General features: G+C 43.6%; 1 protein-coding gene across 2 annotated transcripts; it reads left to right on the top strand.

Annotated features, from left to right (window-relative positions):
* Positions 1-69: 69 nt before the first annotated feature.
* LOC308303996 (periostin-like) lies at positions 70-27,839 on the top strand. 2 transcript variants are annotated; one of them, XM_080748544.1, is made up of 21 exons: positions 70-128; positions 778-935; positions 1,086-1,250; positions 2,085-2,231; positions 2,910-3,051; positions 6,417-6,629; positions 7,251-7,385; positions 7,751-7,899; positions 9,479-9,615; positions 10,452-10,582; positions 11,905-12,035; positions 15,580-15,682; positions 16,517-16,584; positions 16,735-16,780; positions 16,867-16,905; positions 21,734-22,165; positions 22,636-22,683; positions 26,119-26,163; positions 26,466-26,552; positions 27,029-27,067; positions 27,665-27,839. In XM_080748544.1, the coding sequence occupies exons 1-21, from the start codon at positions 95-97 to the stop codon at positions 27,718-27,720; spliced, it is 2,505 nt and encodes an 834-aa protein (XP_080604670.1). In that variant the 5' UTR covers positions 70-94; the 3' UTR covers positions 27,721-27,839. The 2 variants fall into 2 exon arrangements, with proteins under 2 accessions (XP_080604670.1, XP_080604671.1); XM_080748545.1 differs by lacking the exon at positions 26,119-26,163.
* The last annotated feature ends 50 nt before the right edge of the window (positions 27,840-27,889 follow it).

Here is a 27,889-nt window from a genome sequence, read left to right as displayed (position 1 = left end):
ATGGTGTCATAATAATGTTCAGCTGACAGTGACAATACTCTACTATTTGTGTGTTGTTGACAGGGTGGTGCTGTATGAGTGCTGTCCTGGTTACATGAAGCTGGAAGGCATGAAGGGCTGTCCTGCAGGTCAGTGGCTCAGAACAATGCTTCTCAACCTGGGGGTCGGGACCCCACATGATTTGGGGGGACAGTTAAGTGACAATTTAGGGAAAAAATACCATATCTTCATCAAAAGCAATCAACAAACCATACTATTAACACTTCAAACATTGGCCAAAATGTCAAACAATATAAGAAAGGGGAAAAAACAGTGAAAATAGGCGCTCTACAAGCTCACAACAGCTCGCGTTGAGAGGTGTTGTGAGCTTGTAGAGCGGCTAACTTCACAATATTTATCTATGAAACCGTGTCAAAGTAAATGTAATGCCTCTACTCCTACAAAGCTTGTCAGGGGTGGGGGGTCCCCAGTTCCAATATGATTATTTTGGGGCGTCCCCAGTTGGTTTCATAACACAGTGCCTGTGTTGTCTTCAATCTGTGCCATCAAGGCGTATAAAGCCTAGTTTTATATGACTTCATGCTAGACTTTAATTCAATCAATCTATTATTGTTATTAAAGTAAATACCGTTGTCCATCCGTTAAAGACAGCATTTAGTATGGACGACTGAAAAGGGTTTTATCGGGAACCTGGGATCTCAAGATAAAGACAAGACTTCCTGAATGAGTTTAAGTGGCTTAAGTGAAAGCATCTCCTGTCTCTGTTTGGCCTCATAGTGGCTCCTATTGATCATGTGTACGGCACCCTGGGCCTGGTGAAGGCCACCACCACCCAGGAGTACTCAGACGTCTCCAAGCTGAGAGAGGAGATCGAAGGCAAGGGTTCCTTCACCATGTTCGCCCCGAGCAATGACGCCTGGGACCTGCTGGACCCTGTGAGTATAGCACGACTGCACGAGGATACTGGATGAGTCTTTGTTTTATTGTATTGGATAGATGCCTTCAGTATAACCTAATCGTAGCTGTGGGGCAGAAACCTCTTAATTCCTTTTTTTTTTCAACTGCTCTGTGTGTGATCTTTGCAGAGTGTGCGCTCGGCACTGGTGAGCAATGTGAACATTGAGCTGTACAACGCTCTCCACTACCACATGGTGAACCGTCGTCTTCTCACCAAGGACCTGAAGAACGACCTGACTCTGACGTCCATGTACAACGACCTGGGGCTCCTCATCAACCACTACTCCAACGGGGTCAGTCTCTGTGTGTGAACACAAGCATCCATAGGACTTTTGAAACCTACTGTAATATGTCATTTAATACACATTTCATACATTCGTTTTGACCAGTATGGAATTCTGTAGACTAGGGGTCTTTGCCATTTTAGCTGAGAGTGACATGAAGCCGCAACCCCCACTACATAATATATAAGATTTTGTATTTTTAACTTGTTCATAGATTTCATAGATTGCTTCATTGACTTGCAGTGTAAATGAATGTTTTTAGTTTATTTCAGACAGTTAACTTAACTTAGTAAACTTTTACCTTTGTCTCTGTACTTGGTCTGCTCCTTTTTCCCTCTATACACCCAACCAAGAATAGCTGATCTACAGTAAAGTAAATTCTGATCTACAGTATACAATCTGCGAGGCGTTGTGAGCTTATAGATCTGCTGCTTTTGGCTAAAGTTCTCCTTAGAATAGGGACGCAGTGGTTCAAGACTATTCTGTTGTACCTATAGTTGGTCCTTGGAATTAATACGTTTAAGAGCCATTGTAAAGCGATGTATCGTTTGTCAGCGCAATAACCATGGCAAAATGGTTTCTTTTTGTACTGAATGTGGCACACACATTGGAAACTCTACCTTAAATCTCCTCTCTCGTAGGGATGGGACGATAAGCTATATTATCATTTATCGTGCCGATCTACAAGCTCCCGAGTTGTGAGCTTGTAGATCTGCTATTTTTTGGCAAATGTTCCGCCCCAAGATAATGGATTTTGATTATCGTAAATCGCGATTTCTTTTGTCACAATAATCGTGATATGCAATTTTCAAATGGTCCCATCCCTACTCTCTCTCTGTGCAGATCGTGACAGTGAACTGTGCCAGGATCATCCATGGCAACCAGGTGGCAACCAACGGCGTGGTGCACGTCATCGACAGAGTCATCAGCGCCGTGGGCAACACCATCCAGGACGTCCTGGAAGTCAATGATGACCTCACTTCCTTCAGTGTACGTACCATCCCCTTTAGCCAAGCCCCCAGAACAGGGCTAGAGTTGAAGCAAAAGGACATGGTGGCCAAAGCTGGAACTGCAGGCGGGGTGAAAAATACATGCACGAGCAAAAGAGCGCGACGCTGGGGTCTGCTATGGGGTTCAATGGACGTCGTTCGATGTTCGTGACGTAATTACGTCTCAAATTGGCAAACTTTAGTTTGCCAATTTTCCTGGATTTTGCTTCTTCCAGGTGCTTCAAAACGCCACTGAGCAACTTGCATTGAAACGATTAGCTGGGGGCAGGGCTATCTGCTCTCTATATTATATATACTCTATGCCTTTAGCGTGTCATCATTTTGTAGTCCGCTTAAGGGATTCCGGATCTAGCGTTGATCGTTGAAGTCTAACATAACTCAAGTCACCAAGCCCACATATGTTTGAAATAAAGCCATTTAATACATGTAACAAGGACCAGCACACCGCACTTGTAAAACCTTTAAGAAATACTGCACTGGAAAACTGCCATGCTTGGGAACAATTTCCTCTTTCCAGTGTAGCAGCTATAGCAACTCTAATGACAGTAGCATCGGTTTTAGCTCGAGGTTCACATGAATAAATATGTGTGGCAGTTACATTCACACGACAAAACCGGTGTCCCACTGTTCTTAACTTTCTTGTCGTCTCTCCTAACAGGCCGTGGCTCTGGCCTCTGGTGTGATGGAGAAGCTGGGCCAACCTGGCCACTACACCCTGTTCGCTCCCACCAATGAGGCCTTTGAGAAGCTGGAAGCAGGATACCTAGAGCGGGTCATGGGAGACCGGGCTGTTATGGAAGGTAAACTTCACTTAAGATGACATTAAACTAACAATTGTGTGCTGACTGTTTATTCCTTCCTTCCTTCTCTTGGAGTGTGCTGTACTCTTGAGTTCTCAACTGCAACCTCTTGAATTGAGAGTGCTTTCATTTATGCTGTGCCTGTGCTATGGCAAGAACACACTGATGAAACCTTTTAAAGCTAAAACATACAGTACCATCGTCTAATGTTGTGGCTGTAGCTGGCCACTGGCAAAACAACAAAAATGTTTGGTTAAGAGATTCATTTGAGGTCCAACAGACCCTAATGGGAACATTGCTATGTTTCTATTTATATTATGCTGCGTAGTGGTCTGTCCTCATATACCCCATTATCCGAGTTCGGCCAGTTCCTCTGGGGGAGAAAGACACCCCATATCACCTCAGAGGCATGCAGGGTCAGGGTCCAAGGAAGTCTGAGAAACATCCATACATACAACACACCAGTGGTGGAAAGAAACTATGTACATCTAGTCAAGTACTGTACTGTCAAGGTACTTTTACTTCACTTGAGTATGCCCATTCTTTTATACTTTACTTCTACTCCACTACATCTCAGAGGCGGATATACTTTTCACTCCACTACAGTTATTTGAAAAGTTTATACTTACTTTCTAGAGTATTATTACAAAACATAAATTAACTCATTAAGCCCAGACTATTCAAAAATAGCCGATAAATGCAATGCATTGTGAACCTGGTAGACGTGCTATTTTCTGATATAATAACATAATAATATTATAATACTGGTTGGTCTTTTACTCTTATTTTTGTGTGGTATTGCTACTTAAGTAAAAAACAATCTGAGTACTTCTCTCACAACACACAAGCATGCACTCACTCACTAGATAGATAGAATGCACTCGCACGCACGCACGCACACACGCACGCACGCACGCACGCACGCACGCACGCACGCACGCACGCACGCACGCACATCATACATCACTTACACTCCCCCAAGTCACATACGAGACTGGGAGACATTAGTCAGCAGCTTATCTGCTTATCTACAGAGAGCCGCTTGGCCTGCCAGCAGGACTCTTGCAGTTACCATGGAGTGGGGTTTGCGGTGTGTGCTGAGCATGTGGTTAAAGACCCAGCAGCCCACAGTGCAGCGACCTCAGATAGATTCTCAGACAGTTGGCAGACAGGTTAACAAGCCAAGCCGCGTCAGAACCATGTCCAAAGTCAAGACGGTGTGCGGCCCGGTCCGTTGGCAAGGGAACAGGATGGGTTTGAGCCATCATCGCTGTGGGGAGAAAGAGAAAAACCTTGTATGTCCACAACGGTTACTTTTCAGAAAATGGAAACAATTATCCCAATAAGACCAATAATTCTACAAATGCCTTCTAAATCAGTGGTTCTCAAACTTTTCGTGCCAAGTACACCCAAAATGATATGTATTTGACCGTGGCCAGAAGAGAAGATTTGTGTTAAGAAAATGTAACACTTTCAAGATTGTTAAAATGTGTTCTAAAATAGCAGATGTGCAAGCTCACAGCTTGTATATCTGCTATTTCTGAGAACCACTATTCTAAACCACAGTTTTCCCGGTTTTAATGAAGCTGTGCTCCAATGGATCCAATGGAATTATTATTTAGTATTAAGCTCTTGTTAACGCTTTTCCTTCCCACTAAGCACGCCGTCTAAAAGTGGTCTAATAGTGGTATAGATTTGAAACTTTTTTTGTTGTCTAAACTTAAACTAGACGACTAATAGACGTCTAATAGTCGTCTAAATGCAGACCGTCTATATTTAGACGACTATTAGACGTCTATTAGTCGTCTAGTCTAAGTTTAGACGACAACAAAACTTTCAAATCTATACCACTATTAGACCACTTTTAGACGGCGTGCTTAGTGGGTTGGTTCAGTATAAAAACCCACAGACGCACTTTTCACTGAAAATAACAATTTAGAAGGGTTAGGGTTAGGGTTAGGGTTGGATGACGAAATATAGGGCATTAAAGAAAAGGTTGAAATAAGGACATACGAGGTTTCTTGCCTGACAGCAACGACATACAGTAAGCGACCCGTCTGAAAATCCCAAACGCTAACAATAATCCTCTGATTGCCTCTGAGGTTCGGAGGGTTTTGGAAGGGTCGAGGGTCGTAATTAAATGCGTATGGAACTGTTTCTAGGGGCCAGCTCTCCTCGCTCAGTTTTGACAGTTGGACTGGGTTAGAGGTGTAATCCCATATCTAAATGTTGACAGAACTGCCTAAATATTTCCTCCATGACAGCGCCCTTATTGCAAGCATGAGCACGTGTGCGTGCGTGTGCGTGCGTGTGCGTGTGTGTGTGTGTGTGTCTGTGTGTGTGTGTGTGTGTGTGTGTGTGTGTGTGCGCGCGTGCGTGCGAGTGCGCGCGCGTGTCTAATTGCACGCATACAAATTCAGTCCAAGTTCCGTAATGATTACTTACTGTAAACCATCGGGTTATGTAAGCAAAGTAGAAATAAATGAACATCAATTATAATCAAAAAGCCAATGGTTTGTGAAAGTGCAGTCTTTGAAAGGTCAGAACCTCATTAGTTAGTTTTCTCTTTTAATTCTCTCTTTGTCATTCTCTCTCTCACTCTGTCTCTCTTTCTCTTTGTCTCCCTGTTTTTCCCCCCTCTCTCTCAGGGGCGTCAATTGGGTATGGCAGGGGTATGCAGCTGCCATACCCTGGGTCCAGGGGGGGAAAATAAAAGTTACTTTTAAATATAAATCCATTGATGTTTCTTTGTGGGAGAGTGTTTTCTGCTGGTGTTTCAGTCCGAATGTATCAAAGGGTGCGTTCGGAAATGCGCACCGGGTGTGTGCTCAGTGTAGCGAGTGCCTAAACCTAACCCTAATCCTAACCCTAACCTCAGTAAAACTATGCCTAACCCTAACCCTAACCCTAACCTTAACCTCAGTAAAAATATGCCTAAACCTAACCCTAGCAGAACCGGTGCGCATTTCCGAACGCACCCTTAGATACACTCGGACTGAAACACCAGCAGAAAACACTCTCCCGTTTCTTTGTCTATCTGAGCTGGTTATTATGTTGTTAAATTAGAGTAAAATAACTACAAATGCAAAATTTAACAAAATGGTCACTTTAACAAGGTTCTCCACACTTGTATTCTCCCCACTTGAACAACCGTTCCAGGCTGCCATATCCAGCCCAAGAAACTGTAGAAACTAGGGGAAGAAATTAAATGTACAAATAAATGTATCATGCCTGTTGCTAAGGTATGGCAACATGACTGGTGTCTTGCACGCGCTCGAAGGCATGTTGCCATAACTTAGCTTTTTCTGAACTGATGCCACTGCTCTCTCTCCTTTTGTCTCTCTCTCTCTCTCTCCCTCTCTCAGCGCTGGTGAACTACCATCGGCTGAACAGTGTCCAGTGTTCGGAGGCCATCATGGCGGGCACGGTGTACGAGACGGCGGAGGGCAGCACCATAGAGATCGGCTGTGACGGTGACAGCCTGACCGTCAACGGCATCAAGATGGTGCTGAAGAAGGACATCGTCACCACCAACGGTGTCATCCACCTCATCGACCAGGTGCTCGTCCCCAACTCTGGTAAGAAAGAACCTTGGAGGTTTTGAACAAAATTTTTCAAAACCATTTTCATGATGATTATAATTATGCCCTAATTCAGGGGTCTTCAACAGGGGGTCCAGGACCCATAGGGAGTCCTCAGAGTTACTCTCCTTTTTTATGTTAACCACTTGAACACTAACGTCCATATTCTGAGAACTTTAGCCAAAAATATTTTCGGCAAAGAGGTTTGGTGTAAAGGGGAAAAAGTCAACTTTATTATGGTTTAAGTGGTTAAATATCTGAAAACACAAATTGACGTGAATCCAAAATACACTGATGGCTAAAGGCCCCAGTAGCAAAGAATAATAGGTAAAAAAATTTGTTTGTACCTACTTCCATAAGGGCCATCAATAAAGGTAGCAAGAGGAGGTAGCTGAGGTAGCTGTTTAGACCCATGGATGGTTGTTAACTTGTATTTATCTGGATATTGTGACCATGTCTATGTCTGTCTATGTTCTTGTTTATGTATGTGCACTGTGTTTGTAGAGTCTTTTACCACTTGCTGTAACATGAATTGCCCAATTTGGGAGATAATAAACTTGACTTGACTTGACTTGACTTGATCTGTCTGTCTGTCTGTCTGTCTCTCTCTCATCTCAGCCAAAGAGGTGATGGAGTTGATAGGAGAGTCTCAGAGCACATTCAGTGACATGGTGTCAGAACTGGGCCTATCAGCGGCCATGAGTCCAGGGACAGAGTACACTCTGCTGGCTCCCCTCAACGGTGCCTTCACTGGTGAGTTTGAAAACAGGCTTTTCATGTATATACTGTATATAATGTTGTAGCATTAACACACACCCTTCCATGGCTTTTCATGTTTTCAGTATAACTATTAGACAATAATAATAAAGTCACTTTTGTATTCAGTATTATTATTACTAATTATTATCAGAGAGAACAACACAGAAGTTAGTTGACTGTACTGCAAACTTACAGTAGTTTTAATCTCCGCTTTGTGCATGTGTGTGCGTGTGCGTGCGTGCGTGCGTGCGTGCGTGCGTGCGTGCGTGCGTGCGTGCGTGCGTGTGTGTGTGTGTGTGTGTGTGTGTGTGTCTGTGTGTCTGCGTGTCTGCGTGTGCGTGTGTGTGTGTGTGTGTCAGACGAGGTGATGTCGATAGACCAGAGCCTGCTGAAGGTGATCTTGGAGAATCACATCCTGAAGCTCAAAGTCACGCTGAGCGAGCTGTACAGCGGACAGCTGCTGGAGACTCTGGCAGGAAAACTGCTACGAGTCTTCATCTACCGCACCGTGAGTATCTGTAAATCACATATTATACACTAAGGCAGTGGTTCTCAACCTGTGGGTTGGGACCCCCAGGGGGTCCCCGATTATTTTTTAGGGTCCCCAGATGATTAACTTAATGTGCAACATTGTTTTCTCACTCAACAGTAAACAAACCAACATAAAGTTTAAGTGTATGGAGAGTATCTGCACATTTCTAACGTGACAATTTGTGGACTTTTGATACCTCTAAAATGAAAAATTAAACATTGGCCAAATTGTCAAATATTAGAGGCAGAAATTGTGAAAATAGACGATCTACATGCTCACAACAGCTCGCGTTGCGAGGTCTTGTGAGCATGTAGATCTGCTATTCTCATAATAGAACCATGTTATACAAAATGTACAGTAATGCCTCAACTCTTAGTGCTCGTCAGGGTGGTGGGGGGGGTCCCCAGGTAAAATATGATTATTTTTGGGGTCGCGGACTGAAAAATCATCAACACTGTAAATCATGTACACTGAGGCATTGTGAGTCACGGTAAATCATGAGGAACATTGAGGCTCTATGTCAATGTAAAATGTACAGTGTAAATCATGTTCATTGAGGATGTGTGTTTGGTGTTAATTCTGCCTTTAATTTGTCCTGCGTGTGCATGACCGGTTAATTAATTGCGTGCATGTGTGAGTGCAGTGTGCGTGTGTGCGCAAGAGTGCATGCCTTTTGTGTGTGTGATCTGTGTGTGGTCAATGTGCAGCCATGTATATTTCAATGTCACAGACAATTATTGCCTTTTAGCAACAAATGGCAGAGAACGGTTAGGACAATAAGAGAGAGTGAGGCTGGGGGGGGGGGGGGGGGGGGGGGGGACACTGTAAATCTGAAATCCATTAGGAGGCTCGTGCCAAACTGTTAACACAATCCATGTCTTCGAGCTGTAAACAAATGCAACAAAAACACTTAATTAGCACGGCGCTTGGCACAGCGCGGCGTGTTCCTTATCTGATGGTTAGCGTGTTCCCATTTTACCCACCAAGACCTCTGATTGTTTTGTTCCACTGACCCAGAACCTCCTGGAAGCATGTGAGAACATGCTCCATGCTTCACTTAGCCCAGTGTTTCTCAACCTCCTGGGCCTCCATTATGTATTGTATTGGACATTCGAGCTACGGACCACCATTTGATGAGTTTTAGCCTCACCCAAGACTTGTTATCGTTGGATAAGAATTTGTCCACATTTCCATGCTGTACTGATGTGGTACCATCACAGGAGAGATAACAGGCAAACGTTGACCGAAATAACAATTCTTCTGCATTCTATAATTGTGTAGACTTTTTGTGAGTTAAGTAATGTAGTAGACTTAAAGTAATTAAGTAGATGTTTAACAAGAATTTTACTCTTGAGAGCATAAAATGAAAACAAAGACCTGTATGGGTCCATTTGGTTGAATTTTACGCTCTCAAGAGTTAAAGATCTATAAGCGTCCATTTGGTTACCAACTCTCCATCATTTAGCTGGGGTGGGGACCACCTGAAACGCCCTCAAGGACCACTGACTTAGCCTGCAGTAGATGTTTAGCAGATCTGTGGCCCTGTCCCCTACAGGCCGTGTGCATAGAGAACTCCTGCATGGTGCGAGGCAGCAAGGAGGGCAGCAACGGAGCTCTCCATCTCATGAACTCCATCATCAAGCCAGCGCAGGCCTCCATCTACGAGATCCTGATGGCTGACGGACGCTTCAAGTGAGAATCATTGACATCAGCTTTTATTTAACTTCATGTTGTTATCAGAGGTGGGAAAAGTACTTGAAGTATGAAAACCTGCAGATCATGTCCGTCAACCTGTGCGTTACACCTCATGTCACGCTCCATATATGGCTAAGACATCTCCATATATGGAGCTGGCCGATACCTCTGTATCTGACCTCACGGATGCCTCATGTCACACTCTATACTGTGTTGTGGCCAAGACATCTGCATACAGTATATGGAGCTGGCCAATACATCTACATCTGAACTCACAGACTCCAGATATGGATCTAGCTGACCTGTTCTGACATCACAATGATTAAAAGTTTAATCCTGCTTCTTAACTGTGCTGTATTAAGGAGATCTGATGTTTCAGCACAACAAACATATGAACGTACTAAAAAGTAGAAAGTAAATGACTTTAAAAATGTACTTGACTAAAAGTACAAAAGTATTGGTATCAAAATGTACTTAAAGTAACAAAAGTAGAAAGTACTCATTATGCAGAATGTCCTTTTTCACAAGTTTTCAAATGTATGAAATGTATTAAAATCCTTTGAAAATATCCAATCTACATGCTCACAATGCACATTGTGAGCTAGTAGATTGGGGCTATTTTCAAATGGCCAAAATGTATAAAGGGCAGAGGTATGTATGTTTTGTAATAGGCCTAATAATCAAAATCAACAAAGTTGTACTTAAGTACAGTACTTGACTAAATGTACTTAGTTACTTTTACACCACTACTTAATTATTATTAGCATACATGTATACAAGGCTGCATTACATGTACTATGAGAGCACGTCAAGTAAATTGCTTCTCTCCACAGGATTTTCCTGTCCTTGATGGAGAGCGCGGGCCTGATGGATCTTCTGAAGCAGGAGGGCTCCTACACAGTCTTTGCCCCGACGGACGATGCATTCGACAGCCTTACCGAGCAGGACTTCGATCTGCTTAGAAGTCAGTAGCAATTAGTATTATATTCTAGCCTGGGTACCAGCCTGCTACGCTACGTTCCGTGGATTTGTTTTGTCACTTAGCTTCTCAGTCTGGCAAGCCCTCCATTTGACTCGTATTTCCGAATGTCACCTGTTACGTTGTTGCTGATTGGATGTTGTTCCAACAAGTCAGAGTAGGGGTAGGGTAGCTAAGTCATCAGCCAGCCAATACACACTGGTGTATTTGTCCCGTCCCGCACCACAGACCAATCGGAAGCCGCAAGTGTTTCCACTCGTTTTCTATGTCCTGCCTCCCTTGGAGATAGAAGCCTGTCCAGACTGAGAAGCGAAGTGACAAAACAAATTCACGGCACGTAGCGTAGCATGCTGGTACCCAGGCTAGTATTATTCATTGATTCATTCATTCATTCATTTATTCATTTGAATGTTTCTTAAAGATGCAATTACCCTGTCTGTCAGGAGAGGACATTGAACTTAGGCATTGTAGCTTTAAGATATGAAAATATCCCATGCCAGGGTCAGGTCAGCTGTGTACTCCATGCCAGATCAAAGCAAAATAAATAAAGCATAGCGTTTGTTCATGCAGGGCACGAAAGTCATATACGCTCATCTGTAATCATCTGTCAGTCTGCTGATTGCTTTCAATCAGCCACGCTTTCCTACACACCAAACACCTCATTCCCTCAAGTCCATTGCTGCCACAGCGTGTGGCTGCACTGCTGCTGCTGGCAAACGTGCCTCCACCACCCCAGCCTACACCTTATTGTAGTTCACAGTCTTGTATTACTCAAGCGATTAAACTGAATGTTAAAATGCATTCAAGCTTACATGACACAAGTTAATCTTATTAAATGTTTCGCTCCTTTATACCTGTGGGGGATTTTAGTATAGCCTTCCCTGATTTTGCTTAGCATGCTGCTTAGCAAAATTTAGGGAACCTCTTAAAGAGCGGATAAGCATCAACGTCAAGTTTAACAGTATTCCATTTGTTGCAATAAGTGGTTACTGAGTGTTCCTGACTGAATTGGAAACAGGCTGAGCCTGAGCTGGTAATAATGGATAAAACATAAATAAAAAAGCGGTTGTTATTTGTGGGCTAAACTGTTTCTCTGATGGTTCATGTTGTTTCCCAAAGCAACGCTGACACACAGGAAGGTTCACCAAGGTTGGAATGTCCAGGGGCAGCTACGTTATTGTTGTTACAGCCTTAAACTGTTTATTATAAGTTGCTTTGGTCCCCCCAAGAGGGTATTGCAAGGACAACGGCACACAAATGTGCGTGTCTGTGTTTGTGTGTAAACATTTGCTTTATGTAATCAACAGGTGACGTCAATGCGCTGCGGACCATCCTGCTGTATCACGTCAGCAACGGGGTCTTCATTAACGGGGGTCTGGAGGGAGGGGTCACCAACCTGCTCAGGACCCTGCAAGGAAACAACCTACAAGTCTTGTCTGTAAGTACCCTCACTTAGTTCAACGCGTGCAGGTTCTAGGATTCTGGTGGCCCTAAGCAAGATTTATTTTGGTAGCTCCCCAAAACCAGGGTTGAAAGTGGCTTGAAGTTCTTGCCAGTACTCCCAGCGATGAAAATCAGGGACACCTCTCGGACAATGTTTTTTTTTTAGCGAGGTCAACCTCCCCAAACTCCCAGAGACGCATAGAAAACTGCATTTTGGCACAGTTAAACCAGAGCAACCCCCTCCTGTGATGTGGCCCACCCCTAGTGGTTGTGGCCCTAAGCGGCCGCCTATTGCTTAGGCTATGGCAGAAACTGGCCCTGAACATGCGTGTCTGTGTGTGTATTCTGCTTGTGTTTGTCTCAGTGTCCCTCAGGCCAGCGAAGCATCTTATGATCATCTGCGATAGTGAGCTCTGAGCTGATACAGGAAACAACTACAGTACTTCTTATCCAGTAACATCATTAACATGGGCTGGACACTTCCTCTTTGCAACTTGGCCCTTGGTCCCCAAATTATTTTGGTGGGGTCCCCAGATAATTAACTTAACGTGCAACATTGTTTCCTCACTCAACAGTAAACAAACCAACATAAAGTTTAAGTGTATAGAGTGTATATGCACATTTCTGAAGTGACAATTCAAGGACTCTAAAATGACAAATTAAACATTGGCCAAATTGTATATTAGAGGAAGACATAGTGAAAATAGCCGATCTACATGCTCACAACATCTCGCATTACGAGGCGTTGTGAGCATGTAGATCTTCATAATAGAACTGTGTTTTATAGTCAGGGTGGGGGGTCCCCAGTTAAAATAGGATTATTTTCACTGGCTTGGTGGACCAGAACCTTCACTTCTTACCTCATCATTCACTCCCCACTTCTTCATAAAGACAGTAGCATTACCAACAGCTCCCACCTACCCTATTCCCCACCTCCCCATTCCTCACTGCTGCATCCATCATTACGTCGCTAATCTGTGAGATCAAAGCTGAACATCTCTGAGGCACAGCCAAAAATAATGAACACCCACTTCATGCAGCCGCTCTGTCAATGCCATCAACCTCCAACCTCCAAACCCCTACGCTCTCGTTGCTCCGTGCACCTTCTGTCAGTATAGGTACTGGTAGTATATCGTCACTGTCGTGCAGAAACCTCGTATCTCCAAGTTTCAAATTTGTATGTTTTTTCATAAAGTAAAGCCCCGCTTCATAATACAAGACTGTCGCACAAGACTAGTGAAAATAGCAGATCTACAAGCACACAACGCCTCGCACCGCGAGGCGTTGTGTGCTTGTAGATCGGCTATTTTCACTATTTTAAATCATTTTAAAAATGATAAACACAAAACGAACGGTTTTGGACATACAAGGTTTCCACCCGACAGTGATAGCGATATGTTCCTGTACATTTCCTGTCCCAATTCTGGGGGGATTCTTTACCCCCTCCCACCCTTTACCTCGATCCCCCTCTCGACTCCCACCAGGTCTACAGACACTCTGTGATTCATTTAAGGCCTCCAGGCCCTCATGCCTGCATGTTGGACACAGGAAGACGCTGTCTGGAGATTGAACTCGTTGATACGGACGGGAAGCAAGCCGTCCGGACTGGGGGGGGGGGAAGAGGAGGGAGATTAATGATGATGGGACACTTACATGGAAATAATGTGGTTAGCTTGTTAACCACTGGACACACTGTGTGTGTGTGTGTGTGTGTGTGTGTGTGTGTGTGTGTGTGTGTGTGTGTGTGTGTGTGTGTGTGCGTGTGGGTGTGTGCGTGTGCGTGTGTGTGTGTTGGCGCAATGTGGCTCAAATGAATGAATGAGAAAAGAGGACTGGAACGAGCGAGGAGGGAAATCTATACCCAGTGGTGGACAGTCATAAAGAAGTACATTTACTAAGAGTACTGTTACTTCAGAACACTTGTGTCTGTACTTTACCTGAGTATTTTTGGGATATTTCACTTTTTCTTTTCATTTCAAAGATAAGTTTGTAGTTTTGGACATTATGAATTAACCACCTAAGCCCGATGTCAAATATAAAATTGCCAGTATAGAAGCTAACAACGCGTCACATCGAGATTTAGACAGCAGCATCACCATCTCTCTTATTGTTGATATTTCTTCGGACAATTTCTGGAACGTCTTTTTGCAGGAAAATGTATAAATGTACAGCAATGCATTGATATTTTTCTTAAAGCAAGTACTGTTCTACCTTTAACTCAAGTACATTAGGTCGAACACCCTTTGCTCCGACCACCAAAACCTAACCTTAACCCTAACCCTAACCTCAGTAAAACTATGCCTAAACCTAACCCTAACCCTAACCTCAGTAACCGTGATGCGGGTGATTATCTAACCTGCCGACGCTGTTCGACCTAACGGGGACAGTCTTTCACTTTCACTTGTACAGTGTAGTGTAGTGTAGTGTAATATTTGACCAGCAGGATCTATACTTTGACACAATTACTACTGGGGATCTGTCCACCAGTGAGAATCAATGTGGTTCATATTAATGAATGAGGGAAGAAAAGGGGTTTGGAACTAGCAATGAGGGAAATCTACACCCCTTCGCTCGCCGGGCCTGTCCGCCTCCAGCGACCTTCCATTAGAAGACGTTTAAATTGCAGGAAATTAAGCGCCACTGATGAAAAATCCACATGTCACCCGAATTCCCCCCCGACAATGGAACCCAGCATCTGGAATCCTGTTTTTCTATTCTCACCTCGGACCCTGGGGTGTCCGTCTGTCCGACGTGCTGAGAAGACAGATTTTTCAGACGTTCCTGTCAGAGAGTCATTATGACCATGTCGTGGTGGGCGGTCATTACATCTGTAAGTGCTGTTATCATCGCTAATAGCTGCTGGCCCGACACCTCAGGCTAGAGATATGTCAGCTTATGTAATATAGATTTATGCCCAAGGTGTCATTATCTGGTGTTTAGTCTGCTATAGAGCCTTGTGTTCATCCTTGTGCCATGTGTGCCAGTGTGTATGTTAAACCTATGAGTGGTGAATATGTCTTTGCATTGGAGATTTATTGAACTTGGCAATTCGAGACCGGCAGTAATGACAGTAGAGGGAGGCGCTTTGGCATGACAGTAGAGTTGAAAGGTGCCCTTTGTAAAACAGGGCACCAGCCAACCCCACAACAAATTGGTGCGTTATTGGTGCAATGCATGAGCCAGTTGTAATAACAAATCTTCTTAGAAGAGACAATGTCTTGGCGTTATTACTGTAGTCCCCTACCAAACCTCAGAGGGGGGACAGGTGTGCACTCCTGTCTGTCTGTTTTCTTTTTTTTTTTTTTTTTTTTTTCTTTTTTTTTAATGCGAGGCAGTGTGTCACCAAATACACTGTGGCTGCCTACGGGACTCTAAACTGCACTGGGACTCCAAAACATCATCAATCACTAGCTTATACACTCTATGTTACAGCAGTGGCTCCCGGGACCAAACCGGGACGATGGATTGAACTGTAACACTTCTCTGCCTCATTGGAATTGACTGGTCAGTCAAAGGGATTGTGTTTGTGTTGTTCTCAGGTGAATAAGAGCATCCATGTGAACAGCGTGGACGTGCCTGATAACGACCTGATGGCGACCAACGGCGTAGTCCATGTGGTGAAGAACATCCTGTATCCTGGAGGTATGTCACCATTAACCTCGCGTAGCCAGGCTTACTCATTTGCCAACAGAAAAGCCTGGTCTCAATATGAGGCAGAGAGTGCATAGATCGGTTGGACTTCTGCCGCGAGAATTTGATGTTGTTTTTTTCACAGTTAGGTGTTCCTGCAAAGGTATTCCCCGCTTCTACTACTCCCACTCCTTCGGTTGCGCTCGCAATAAACATTATCCAAACAAAACATGGATGATTCTGACAAGTTACACCCATTAAGAGCGAGTTAAGAGCTACAATCTATTTAGGTTTGTTTCGCTGGGGGATGTAAACAGACCTGCACCACATGACGCAACTTCCCTTAAGCGCAGCACTTCCGCCACTTGCGCTTATGCACCGCACAGCGCATATGGTGCCCAGTGTAGTCCGCCATGCCATTCATTCTCTGAAGACACTGTCTAGAGCTAGAGTTTCTAAACCAGTGGCTCAGGGACCTAAATGTGTTTCTGATGCTATTTACAATTTTAGGCATTAAACAGATGCTCTTATCCAGCTACAATAAACAAGGACAATAATCACATAAATGACACGGCTCAACGGAGCCACTTTTGTAATTTTAACTTAGCCCCGTCTACAAACATGTTTGAACTTTAATGAATGAATGTAAACAATATGCCTGATTTGGACAATGGATTACTACATGTCACAGTGCTCTGGTCCTTTAATAGAGGAGTGTTGTGTTATTTAATAGGAGTTGAGCTCTGACTTTATGGGCAGTGCAAATTCCAGGACCCAGACAAGAGCCACTGTTAGGATGTACAGTACGGTGAAGTATGTTATGTTGATAATGACTTTATTACGCAGATCTTCCTGTGGGCCGCGAGGACTTCCTGGTGCTACTGAAGAAGCTTATCAAGTACATCCAAATCAAGGTAGAGGAACGTAAAGATATTACCTGTGTGTGTGTGTGGCTGTGTAGGAATCCCCAAACAATCATCTGTTATTTTTCATTTTTCATTCCATGTGTTTGTTTCATCCTCATCACCTCCCATCCCTGTTACACCTGCTTTTGTTTCCTTTAGTTTGTGTCTGGGTTTTCGTGGGTCGAGATCCCACTCACCTTTATAAGTAAGTTTACACTGTCTTCACATCAGCCTTTTTTTTAAAACAGTTTCAGCAAAATTCTGACTGAAGCCAATTGTTTTGTGTTACAGGGAGAACTATAACCACCACCACCCATATTGTGGAAACAGGTGAGACCCAACAGTATGTTCACTGTGTGAGTGAATGCTGCATAGGCTCATTAACCTTTAAAATAAATTAACATAATTCTATACCCGTCAACAAAAAAGAAAGACATTATACTGCACTGTACTACCTCCCCACATATACTGCATTTAGTTAAACTGCAATCTGGGACTTATTTTAATGAATACAACTTTAAGGCAGAGTATGTCAAAACCAAATAACTAGTGCACCTGCAGTGGTTGGAGGTGGTGTGGCAGATAGGATACCTACTGTACTGTACTGATTGACAATAATGTTGTGTATTTGAAGCACACAGAGCACTGGATTGGAAGCCTGATGCGCCACCATCTTTATTGTAGTTTGGTGGTGCTAGATATTGTAGTTCTCTGTCGGTAGAACGAGATAACAGACATACAGTAAAACGTATGGATTGTAACTTTAAACCATAAAGACTTTATTTCTCCCAGGGCTCTATGCTTTAAGTCTGTTCTTTTTTTCTCTCTTTTTTTTCTCGTCTACACCAAATCTCTCCTTGAGAGTCCGTCCCCTTAGAATCGGGATGCAAGGAAAGGCACGTTTATTAGTAAAGCACGTCAAGGCTTATTCACTGCGCTTTACATAAAATATAAAGCAAACGAAACACGTTATAACGGAACATTTGTATTCAGTAAAACATTAAGACAGGGCTCATGTGACTGATAACACAGTAGGACTCCCTTTATGCAACCTGAGACCATGATATCTCATGAGGCCATTGTCCATTAGGTAGCATGCTCTCTCGGCACTGCTCCAGTTCACTTAGATCCTCCGGCTTCTTTTAATCAGGTCCTCTGGGTGATGAGGTAATTGGGCTGTCACAGCATGGTTCGGAGACCACAGAGGACTCTCACAGAGGCTATTAGTTGGCTTTGGGTCGGGTCCAGACTCGGCCCGGTTCCAGACAGATGGGAGCATGTGCCTTGATGTATTCGGTTACATAGGGGAAGATAAAGTCCAATAGTGTTCGGAGGTGATAGGGGGATATTACGAGGTTGAGAGAGGACCTGTCAGCCTCTGACAGCGAAAACAGCCGCTGTACTGTACTGTCGTTGCTTACGTGGGTATAATCTTCGCTTACTAAACATGGAAGCTTGTGATCAGACAACCATTTCTTTGTATCAAATTCAGAACACATTATATTAAGGTCAGACTATGAGGAACACAGAGGCAAGTCCTCTCTAGTCCTCTATAACCACTATACTTATTGACCGGGTCGCTCAGGGCTCTGTGATAGCTCCTACAGTATTTTGCTTTACACCAAATCTCTTCGCCGAAAATAGCCGATCTACAAGCTCCCGTGTCACAACAAACACAATACATTGTGAACTTAAAGAGGCGGTGCCATAGTTTTGTACTTTTTCTGCTTTTCATGTGTCTATGAGGTTGACAGTACTTCATTAGACCCCCGGTGTCATTGTTTTGAGCAAGTATGTATTCCCTTTGTACAGTATTTGGGGTTTCTTACTGGAGGCTGACACCTTGTGGGTCAAAAGTGCCGATCCAAAAACAGTGATTAAATGACATCATATAATCATCTCCTCCCCTTTTACCATTCATCCAACACTGTGGGTGTGGCTAACTTCAGCTGGGTCACCACCCACCTGACAACCAGGCATACATAACTCTTTCACAGCCAGCACCGCCAGTTGACCCCCAGACTGTCTGGGGTGCCGAGCCGGTGGTGTGGGTGCCTGGCTCGAGGCTGAGGCCCGCACGGCAGTTGAGCCGCGTATGATTGGGATCGGCACTCAATGAACTGGTGGGTGTGGCCACCTAAAAGCCTAATTTGAACTCTTTCTGTACACTTTTTTTGGAAAAAATCTTCCTCCTAGTATAATCATAATACCCGATAATGATGTTTTAGGGAGGGAAAAAGCAGCCAGACAGATAAAGAAGCGAAGCTGTCGGAACAACCAGGTGTGCAGACATTCGGTTCAAGGGAAAGGCACGCTCAACTCGAGGACAGTCTTGAGAAGGTCTTGAGAAGGTCTTGAATAAACTGGATGCAGATTCTTCATTATACATAAAAGGAAGAAACAATCTGCACTCTCTGTATTAGTTTTTTGGAGTCTCTTTGAATAATGTTGAGGATCCGCAGCAGCAGTCAACCAAACCAACAGACGTGCTTTGGCCAGGCACGCAGGCTCTCCTGGATTCCAGGGACTCGGTGGGTCTAATTTGGCCCTTACAAGTCTGTAACTCTGGCAGTGTACAAATGGAACCAAATGAACCCTGACGGGTTCATTTGGTTCCATTTGTACACAGCCAGAGTTAAGGGGAGACCTTGAAATTTGAAAGTTTAAGAAACACGGCTCTAGGGCAAACATTCAGGCCAGTATAGGCGAAACAGAGAGCTGAGTTGGTGAACCAGAGAGTGAACAGGAGATAGCGCTTGGCGAGGATACCCGGGTTAATCTAATCAGTGGCAAACGAGACTGGTGTGGCAGTACAAACTAACTACCATCTGGACATGAGTGGCTGGGAAGCCTGGGTTTAAACAGTGCGAGGCCATGAGCTGATGAACTGCAGGTGTGTGGGAAGCAGAGAATCCAGGGAAGAGACAGAGCCTGAAGTGATGCCCACCACACACACAACACACACACACACACACACACACACACACACACACACACACACACACACACACACACACACACACACACACACACTGTAGAGTGGAGCGTGACACGTTATGGTTCACAGAAAATGACTAATATGTTTATTCATGCCTGGGCGGTCACGTCGGTCAGTCAGTTCTAAGTAAGGCCAACTACTAATTAATTACAGATGAGTGTGATGGATGGAACTACAAATAAAAGAAGAAGCGGTGTTGATGAGCACGCCACAACCAGACTTCAAACAGATTTGCTGATCTGTTTGAATTAACGCTTACCAATTAGTCACGAAGACAAGCAGACACAAACATGTGACCGTACATAAACATGTATGACACACATAAATAATTGACATGCTCACACACACAAACGTGTGTCTGACGTGTCCATAGAGTAACAAAGTCATGACGTCACTCGCTCATCCCCCGGTTCACAGAAGTAATTTCTCTATGGAGAATTACATTGAGTCATCTTAAAATCGTCTCATATGGGGCGCTTGCTGGCCTACTGGTCCAGGCGCATACCACTTTGACATTGCCATATAGGCATGGATGCCTGGTGGCGTTGCCGTTCGATTCCCTATCCGGACGACCTTTGCCGCATGTCAGTCTACTGTAAAAAAAATCGTCTCATATAAGCATTGTGGTCCAAAAATAAACAAACGGTCTCCACGATATTGTCGGGGAGGTGGCTCTGTATGGTTTTTGATAGTCAGTCACTCATATTTGATACAGTCTGTTTCTAGCGAAAATGTAACTAATTCGGCCACAGTAACATCAGCGTTTTCTCTCCATCAGATTCTTCATATCCATATGAGTCAAACCGCTGAGATCATTTGTTTATGTTTGGAACACAGTTCTTATATGACGCGATATAAAAAAAAATCAGAATGGGGGGAAAAAAATGTGAACCAGGTAGGATGTGTAAATTACGTCAAACTTCGTTACTCTATGGGCAAGACATTTAACCCCTAACAGCTCCTCCCCGATGCACTCAACTGAGCCATCTGAGTAACCATCAGCTAGTTGGGTGAAGTTGCAAAAGCAATTTCCCACTTCCCCGTAGAACGGAAAATACGAAGCAAATTCCCTTAGGTTAGGTGATAGTGTAACGTAATAGTTCATCAAAATGTACTTAATTAGTTCAATTTTGGGGGGTTGCGGCCTGAAAAGGTTGAGAACCCCTGGCTTAGGATACTGCATGTCAAGGGCTGTATAGACCTTTTTGACCAACCTTGGTGGCAGGGTAGCTAATAAGCAAGCAACTTATTTAGTTATAAGACCTCCCTGCCACCTATACGTCCAACCTGAGAGAGTGGGACACAGAGATGACCTAGTGTAAGAGCCCACGCGACCAGAGAGCTCAGGAAGATCAGAAGATATGTTTCCAGCACACATCTGTGAGCTTTCATCTATTTATAGCCCAATAAATACCACCACTCAGTGAAGTTCTGCTCAGAAGCAGCGCACATAAAAACGTACAAGAATGCCTTTTGGCCGGAGTGTTTGGCACGTCACATTCGACGGCAGCGAAAGGAAATGAGAAGATTTGTCTTAGAGGATAATCTGCGAGGCTTTCTTTCAGCAGCAAAAGACAATTTATTGCGTGGCTGTAGACTGTGAAGAATACAAACACAAGTTAAATGTAACATGTCCCGCCTTTGCCCATTATACAGTATATCACTGTCCATTGAGTTTCCGGGATTCTTGTCGATGCTGGCAAAAATGTAATTCCTTCCTGACAGACAGGATGTGATGATTGGAAAGGAACAGGCGAGGCAAAACATTTAAGCTCTGGTCTGCAACTTTTTACAGTGTGCCTCTGTAAGAGACAAAGAGCCCTATTTTGCATGGCATCTTATTACTAATCGTATTGGCCATTTTTATTTTTATTTTGAAAAACATTTTAAAATAGTGAAAATAGCCAATCGACAAGCTCCCAGTGTGTAATTGTAGATTTTCACTATTTTAAAATGTGGATTATTTCACATCAAACCTTTATTTGTGGTGATTTTATCTGTGCAGAAAGATCTACCTTGTTTTCAAGAATAATTACGTCACTTAATCGCCTTGTTATAATTGCGCTCTGTGTGCATGTGCTCATAACGCAAACAGTAGTTTAAATTCTTACAAATGAATCGCACAAACTAAACGTTTTCTTGTGGTCTTATCTTCTACAGTTCCTGAGATCACCAAGGTGACAAGAGTCATTGGAGTTGAGCCCACCATCACCAAGGTTACAAGAGTCATCGAGGGAGAACCGTCCATAACTAAGGTGACAAGAGTCATCGAGGGAGAGCCATCCATAACTAAGGTGACAAGGGTCATTGAGGGAGAGCCATCCATAACTAAGGTGACAAGAGTCATCGAGGGAGAGCCGTCCATAACCAAGGTGACAAGACGCATTGAGGGAGGGGAGCCAACCATCACCAAAGTGACACGGGTCATTGAAACGGAACCCATCATCACCAAGGTTGTAGTGGAAGGTGACCCCAGCTTCAGCCACACCGAGCTCACCAAGATGATCCAGGGGGGTGACACAACCTTTTCCAAGCGCACCAGGGTCATTGAAGGACACCCAGGCATTACCAAGGTCACAAGAGTTATTGAAGGTAAGTTCTTACACGTTCAGAGAATGACAGGGCTCTATTTTGATTGTCTTAAGTACTAGCTCTTATGCCTTAACTCAAAGGCCTGTCCATACTGTCTCCGACCACCAAACTTTTCGTCGGAAAGGTCCGGTTCAACTACAAAATTACGTCATACGCATCTTCTGAAAAGCATTACCCCAAATTAGAGTCCGAGAGGCTGCAGGTCGGAAAGTCAGAACTCTCCGACGAAAGGTTTGGTGGTCGGAGACAGTATGGATAGGCCTTTAGGTTAAGGCATAAGAGCTGGTACTTAAGACAATCAAAATATAGCCCTCTAGAGTCATACCTTGTTCAGTTGCGTATCCATCACAGGTTTAGTACTGAAGATGTCTCTAACGATATTGAAAGTTGATGCTCTTATCCATGCAAACTGTAAATACTGTAACTGGGAAGAGATTTGATGACATGGCATCTCTCTCTTCGTGATACAGCGCACAGTGGGGAGTCGGATGCAGAGCTTAAGAAACTTCTGGATCAAGGTAAGTTTCTGGCAAATTTCTTTTTAAAATACGGTATATAGTGTCATCGTAGCCTACCTACATCCAAGCGCTTCCATGCTTCCTCTAATGGCGCTTAACAAATGCATTACTGCCCATGCTTACCTGGGTTAATGGCGTATCATCATCTTATGTCAATGTTGTCATTAACATACACGTAACGTACAAACACTACCATGAGGTCTGTCAGCTCAGCTGTAGCATGGCGTGAACCTGTCCGCAGAGCCTCATCATAGCTTCAGCAGTGATACTCTTGGAAGGCATTTGATTACATTGGTCTACCGCCATTTATAAATTCCCTCTGAACCTTTTGGGCCTCATTTATAAAATCATTCATTTGTGCGCTAAATGATTGATTTGAATCAAATGTTGAATCGCTTCATTTCTTCGGGCATCAGACAGTCTATCCAACACACAGCTGTTCCAGAGGTTTTGTGTACTGTAGGACTGCGCTACATGTGACGTGTCAATCCATTGGTGTTTTTTGGCACGCCAGGCCTTCTACAGTTCAGTACAGTATGTGTCTTGGAACCGTTCCATAACTTCACAATGTTTTTCCACTTGCTTTGCACCCCGTGGCACGTGACCTATGCTTGATTCCCAACACGCTTGGGTCACGCTAGAGGTAACGAAGGTTAAGAAGCTGCTGGAGAGCGAGGTTCACATTCTGCAGGAGGAGGAGATCAAGCAAATCGTAGAGGGAGGTTAGTCGGAGATATAAACAAGAGATGGAACGGCATGAGCACGGATTCTCCACGAGCCGCCTTGACTATAGGAAATCTCTTATAGACCTCCTTGGATTTAGCATCCTATCTAAATCTTTTCCGGGTTTTTTCTTTTTCCTTTTTTTCTTTTCTTTTTTTTTCCTTTTTTTTTCTCAAAAAGGTGGAATCAATATCATTCAGAAACTTTTAATATCACAATTGAATTAATTGGGTTAATTAATTAATTGAGTATTCAATTAATTGAGTTCAAGTGAATTAATTTGTATTTCTGTAAGAAAAAAATAAATAAGTACCAATTTAATAAGGTAATCTGAGAAGTTTATGGATGATATTCACCTCACCATTGTCTGTAGTCTCGATGTAGAAGTAGTACTGCATGCGTTCAACAACTTTGGATTGAATGACTGATGGCAGATTCACCCAGCCCCGGAAACAGTACCTGATTGGAATCAACAATTATCCAACTATGTATAAATCAATTTAAAACACAGATTCCATCACTAAGATGGCAGTAAACGTAGAACACGACAAACCAACCCGCAGGGGTGTATCTGCCAGTGTTGCAACAGTCATAAAAATGCAATAATAGTAGTCTATTCGTTTTGGTATTTCTGTCACCCCTTTTTTTTCCTCTCAACGGTTAAACTTTATATGCATTGCACAGCATGCCCATGCATGCATATCAAGTTTATGACATAGTCTAACTGCAGAGAACTTATTACAGAGCCATTTAATGTTTTATAGTTACTACACTGTACTTTCTATGTAGTTATGGTGTGTCCTGACAATTGGAAAGTTGGGAGATTTTCATAGATCACAAATCATCAACAATGACAGTAATGATGGGAGTGGCAGACATGTAATACACAGAGAACACTCTCAGCAGTACATTAGGCCAAGTCCCTGGCCAGCCTCCACAACAAACATCACAAGCTCATTTCGGTTTATGATGTTTGTTTAAGCTCAATAACTGTTATGCAGGAAGTATGTTTATAGTTTTATGGTTACGGCATATGGTTCCACGCACATAAACTACTGTCCATTAATAAAGATAAAGCCAAGAAATGCGGTTCTGACTCTCACGGTGCACCAAGACCATTTGGATGCCTTTGCATTGCCTGTCTCTCTCTTCTATTTTCCCTCATTTCACCTGCCTTCGGTGCAGCCTGTTTGCAAGCTGAAAAGCTAAAGGCCGTGGTCGTTTGGGAGATACTGTAGTTGTGTTTTGTTTGTGTGCTGGGCTGCTGGCGCGGATTTGAAGTGGTGGGTGTGCGCGTTTGCACGTGTGTGTGTGTGTGTGTGTGTGTGTGTGTGTGTGTGTGTGTGTGTGTGTGTGTGTGTGTGTGTGTGTGTGTGTGTGTGTGTGTGTGTGTGTGTGTGTACTGTATGTGTGTGTATGAGTATACATGAGTGTGGATGTAACTAGCCCCATCTCTAAATGCCCCCTCCACTGTATAGCTCCGGGACTTGTTCACATAAAGTTGAGATCTGGCAGATGGGGCGAACAACGAAACGTTATCTATGTAGTCCCGGGACATCTACAGATGTCTATAATTTTTACGGCATGCACCAAATTGTGGAACATGGAGACATGTTCCAGCTGAATTTAATGTTCAGGTATGTTCCTGGTCTGCTGCTGATCAGGAATGTGCCTATAAAAAATACATCTATTATTATTATTAAAAAATGATTTTCAACCTGTTTTTTTATCGTACCATCTGTCGAATCTACAGACATCTGTAGGATCTCAGGGCTGCCTTTTTGATCAGATGTTCAGATCCAATCCTGTATCTAAAATAAGTAAAATATTTACCATTTCAACCGCTCTGCCAGATCGTAACTTTGCAGTATGTGACCCAGAGCTACAGTACAGTGGAGAGGGAAGTCAGACTGGGCCAGGGCGTAACATGCAATATGCAATATGGAGTGTTCAAACTAGGGTCGGTCTCTGCCAACTGGATGGTTCAATGGGTGGCGAGTCTCGCAAGCCAGACTGTTGCCTACCACAATTTCCAAATGGATTTTCCAAACACGGATGTGACACCTCCTCCCGCTTCCGTTTTGTCTTTACAGTTGCTCAAATTTGTCCTAATAATAAATCTCATTGAAGCATAATGGCTTGCTGTGTATAACTACACTATTACCCTGATTATCAGGTTATAGAAGTAATTTTATTGTAGTGTTCACATAAACAGATGTTGTGCAATTATGGTAATAATAGAATAGAATAATAGAGTTATTATGTCCCATAAAGGATATATATTGTCATGTAAATGAAAAGAAACACTGTTTTTCTTACCATGATTAAGACCTAAGATAACAGTGTTGTTATCACATGACCATTTCAATAACCAGAGTAATGACTTCATCAGAATAAGATCAACATAGCATTCTGCATGTCAAAAACACTTTAGTTTTTCTTTAGCGGAGCGCTCCATTTTGTAATTTGCAGTGTGTGTGTGTGTGTGTGTGTGTGTGTGTGTGTGCGTGCGTGCTGCGTGTGTGTGCCTGTGCGTGTGTGTGTATGTGTGTGCACATGTTATTATTATATACTGTATACAGTGTGAGTGTGAGTGTGTGTTGGCGGTGGCGGAGGAGGAGGACGTGTCTGTCTGTCTGTCAGTCAGTCTGTACACTGTTGTTAAGTCGTTACATGACTTCCAACACCTTCCTTCCGCTGCCCGCTGTTAAGGTGGAAAGGGATCCATCACGGTCCTCGAGCCTCAGATCATTGAGGGTAGGCCCTCCTTAAAATAAAATGAATGGTTTCATTTTTTTTACATGCCTCTCGCCTTTCCTCCCTGAAGTGATCAGGGTATGACAGCGTTCAAAACCACACAATGTCACTTCATATTTCCTAATGTTTTAATCATAATATCCGTGTGTATGTTCAGACCTTTGGTCACTTTCAGATGGAAACGAGAGAGAGAGAGATGTATATTTTGACTGGTATACTGTGTGCTCTGGTGGTGTGGGAGGAAAGGACCATCTCGTCCATCATTATTTTGTGTCTAACGGGTTTGTTTCGATGCCCTCCAGGACCGGACTATTCCAAGATCACCACCATCCACAGCAACCCAGAGCTGATTGACATGGAGTCGGAGAGGATCACCAAACTCATTCAAGGTCAAGACCAGTGGATGTTTAGTTTACACACACTTTCTCTCTGGTACCTGCAATATGTATCATGACTAATCATGATACTGACCATGACTAGCCATGATATATTGACATGATACTGACCATAATACTGACATGATAATATAAAATCTCTGGGTAGAACCCCTAGTTGAGTACTTCAAGTTTCAAATGTCCAATCTGATCCCCAGACCACTGATCAAGTGGCTATACAAAGGAGTCTAAATAAAATAAATAAGGCCTAGAGCAAATAGAGATGAAAAAGCTATGGCATCTGATTTGTCAACTACTGTATAACGTAATAACATCACATCACACCAACGATGCCAAGGGTTCTTGACCAAGAGTCTAGTATGTGACGACTGACATTTGGGAGTGAGAATGTGTTGTTATAATATAGTCAATGTGATGTCTGTATGTCTCTCTTTATATTGAAAGCTCTGTCATTGTGTGTTTGTTTGCAGAGGGAGGAGGAAGAAGAGCTCCTGCCAGGAGACCTCCAGGTAAGAAACGTAAAGTTCACGTAGGCATGCAGGTGTAAAGCCCGGGATTCAAACCTGAGTCATTCAAACGCTAAAGCCAAACGTCTTATCCACGAGCGTTGAAGGAAGGGCGTGATGCTGATAGCCTAAAGGGCGTAATATCTCCCCTCAGGCTTTTGTTTTCCACTGAAGTCAGAGGCTCTGAGCCACTACACACACCCCCCTTTGACATAAATAACCCCTAAAAAAACATTTTGGGGCAACGCTGGTCTGACGGTTAGGGCCACATGGGCTCTAATGCATCCTTCCTGGCAGTGAGTCACGGTTTGGAGTCTTTGCCCAGCAACCTTTGCTGTGTGTTACTCCCTGTCCCTCTCTCTCTCTCTCTCTCTCTCTCTCTCTCTCTCTCTCTCTCTCTCTCTCTCTCTCTCTCTCTCTCTGTTGTATGCCAACGATATCAACCTTTAGATAAAGCATTGTTTTGGTTCAATGCAACTTTCTTTCTTTCTTTCTCTGTCTCTCTGTCTCTCTGTCTCTCTCTCTCTCTCTCTCTCTTTCTCTCTCTCTCTCTGTTTATATTTCACCACACTGACTGCCTCCATGTCCTTCTGTCCACAGCGGGTGTGCGGAGGAAAGCAAGGCTGGTCAGACGCCACCACAAGCCCAGGGAGTGAAAGCCAGCGACCCAGGGAGATATGGATGCCTTCAGACTCGCCTCTAATAATAGTGCAGTGGTTCTCAACCTTTTCTGGTCGCGACCCCCAAAATAATTATCTGAACTGGGGTAAAATTCTTTTTTTTGTATAACACGGTTCTATTGTGAAAATAGCCGATCTACATGCT

The sequence above is a fragment of the Nannobrachium achirus genome, assembly GCF_963921795.1.
Source record: "Nannobrachium achirus genome assembly, chromosome: 19".
Classification (NCBI taxonomy): domain Eukaryota; kingdom Metazoa; phylum Chordata; class Actinopteri; order Myctophiformes; family Myctophidae; genus Nannobrachium; species Nannobrachium achirus.
This window is presented reverse-complemented; position numbering and strand designations above follow the sequence as displayed.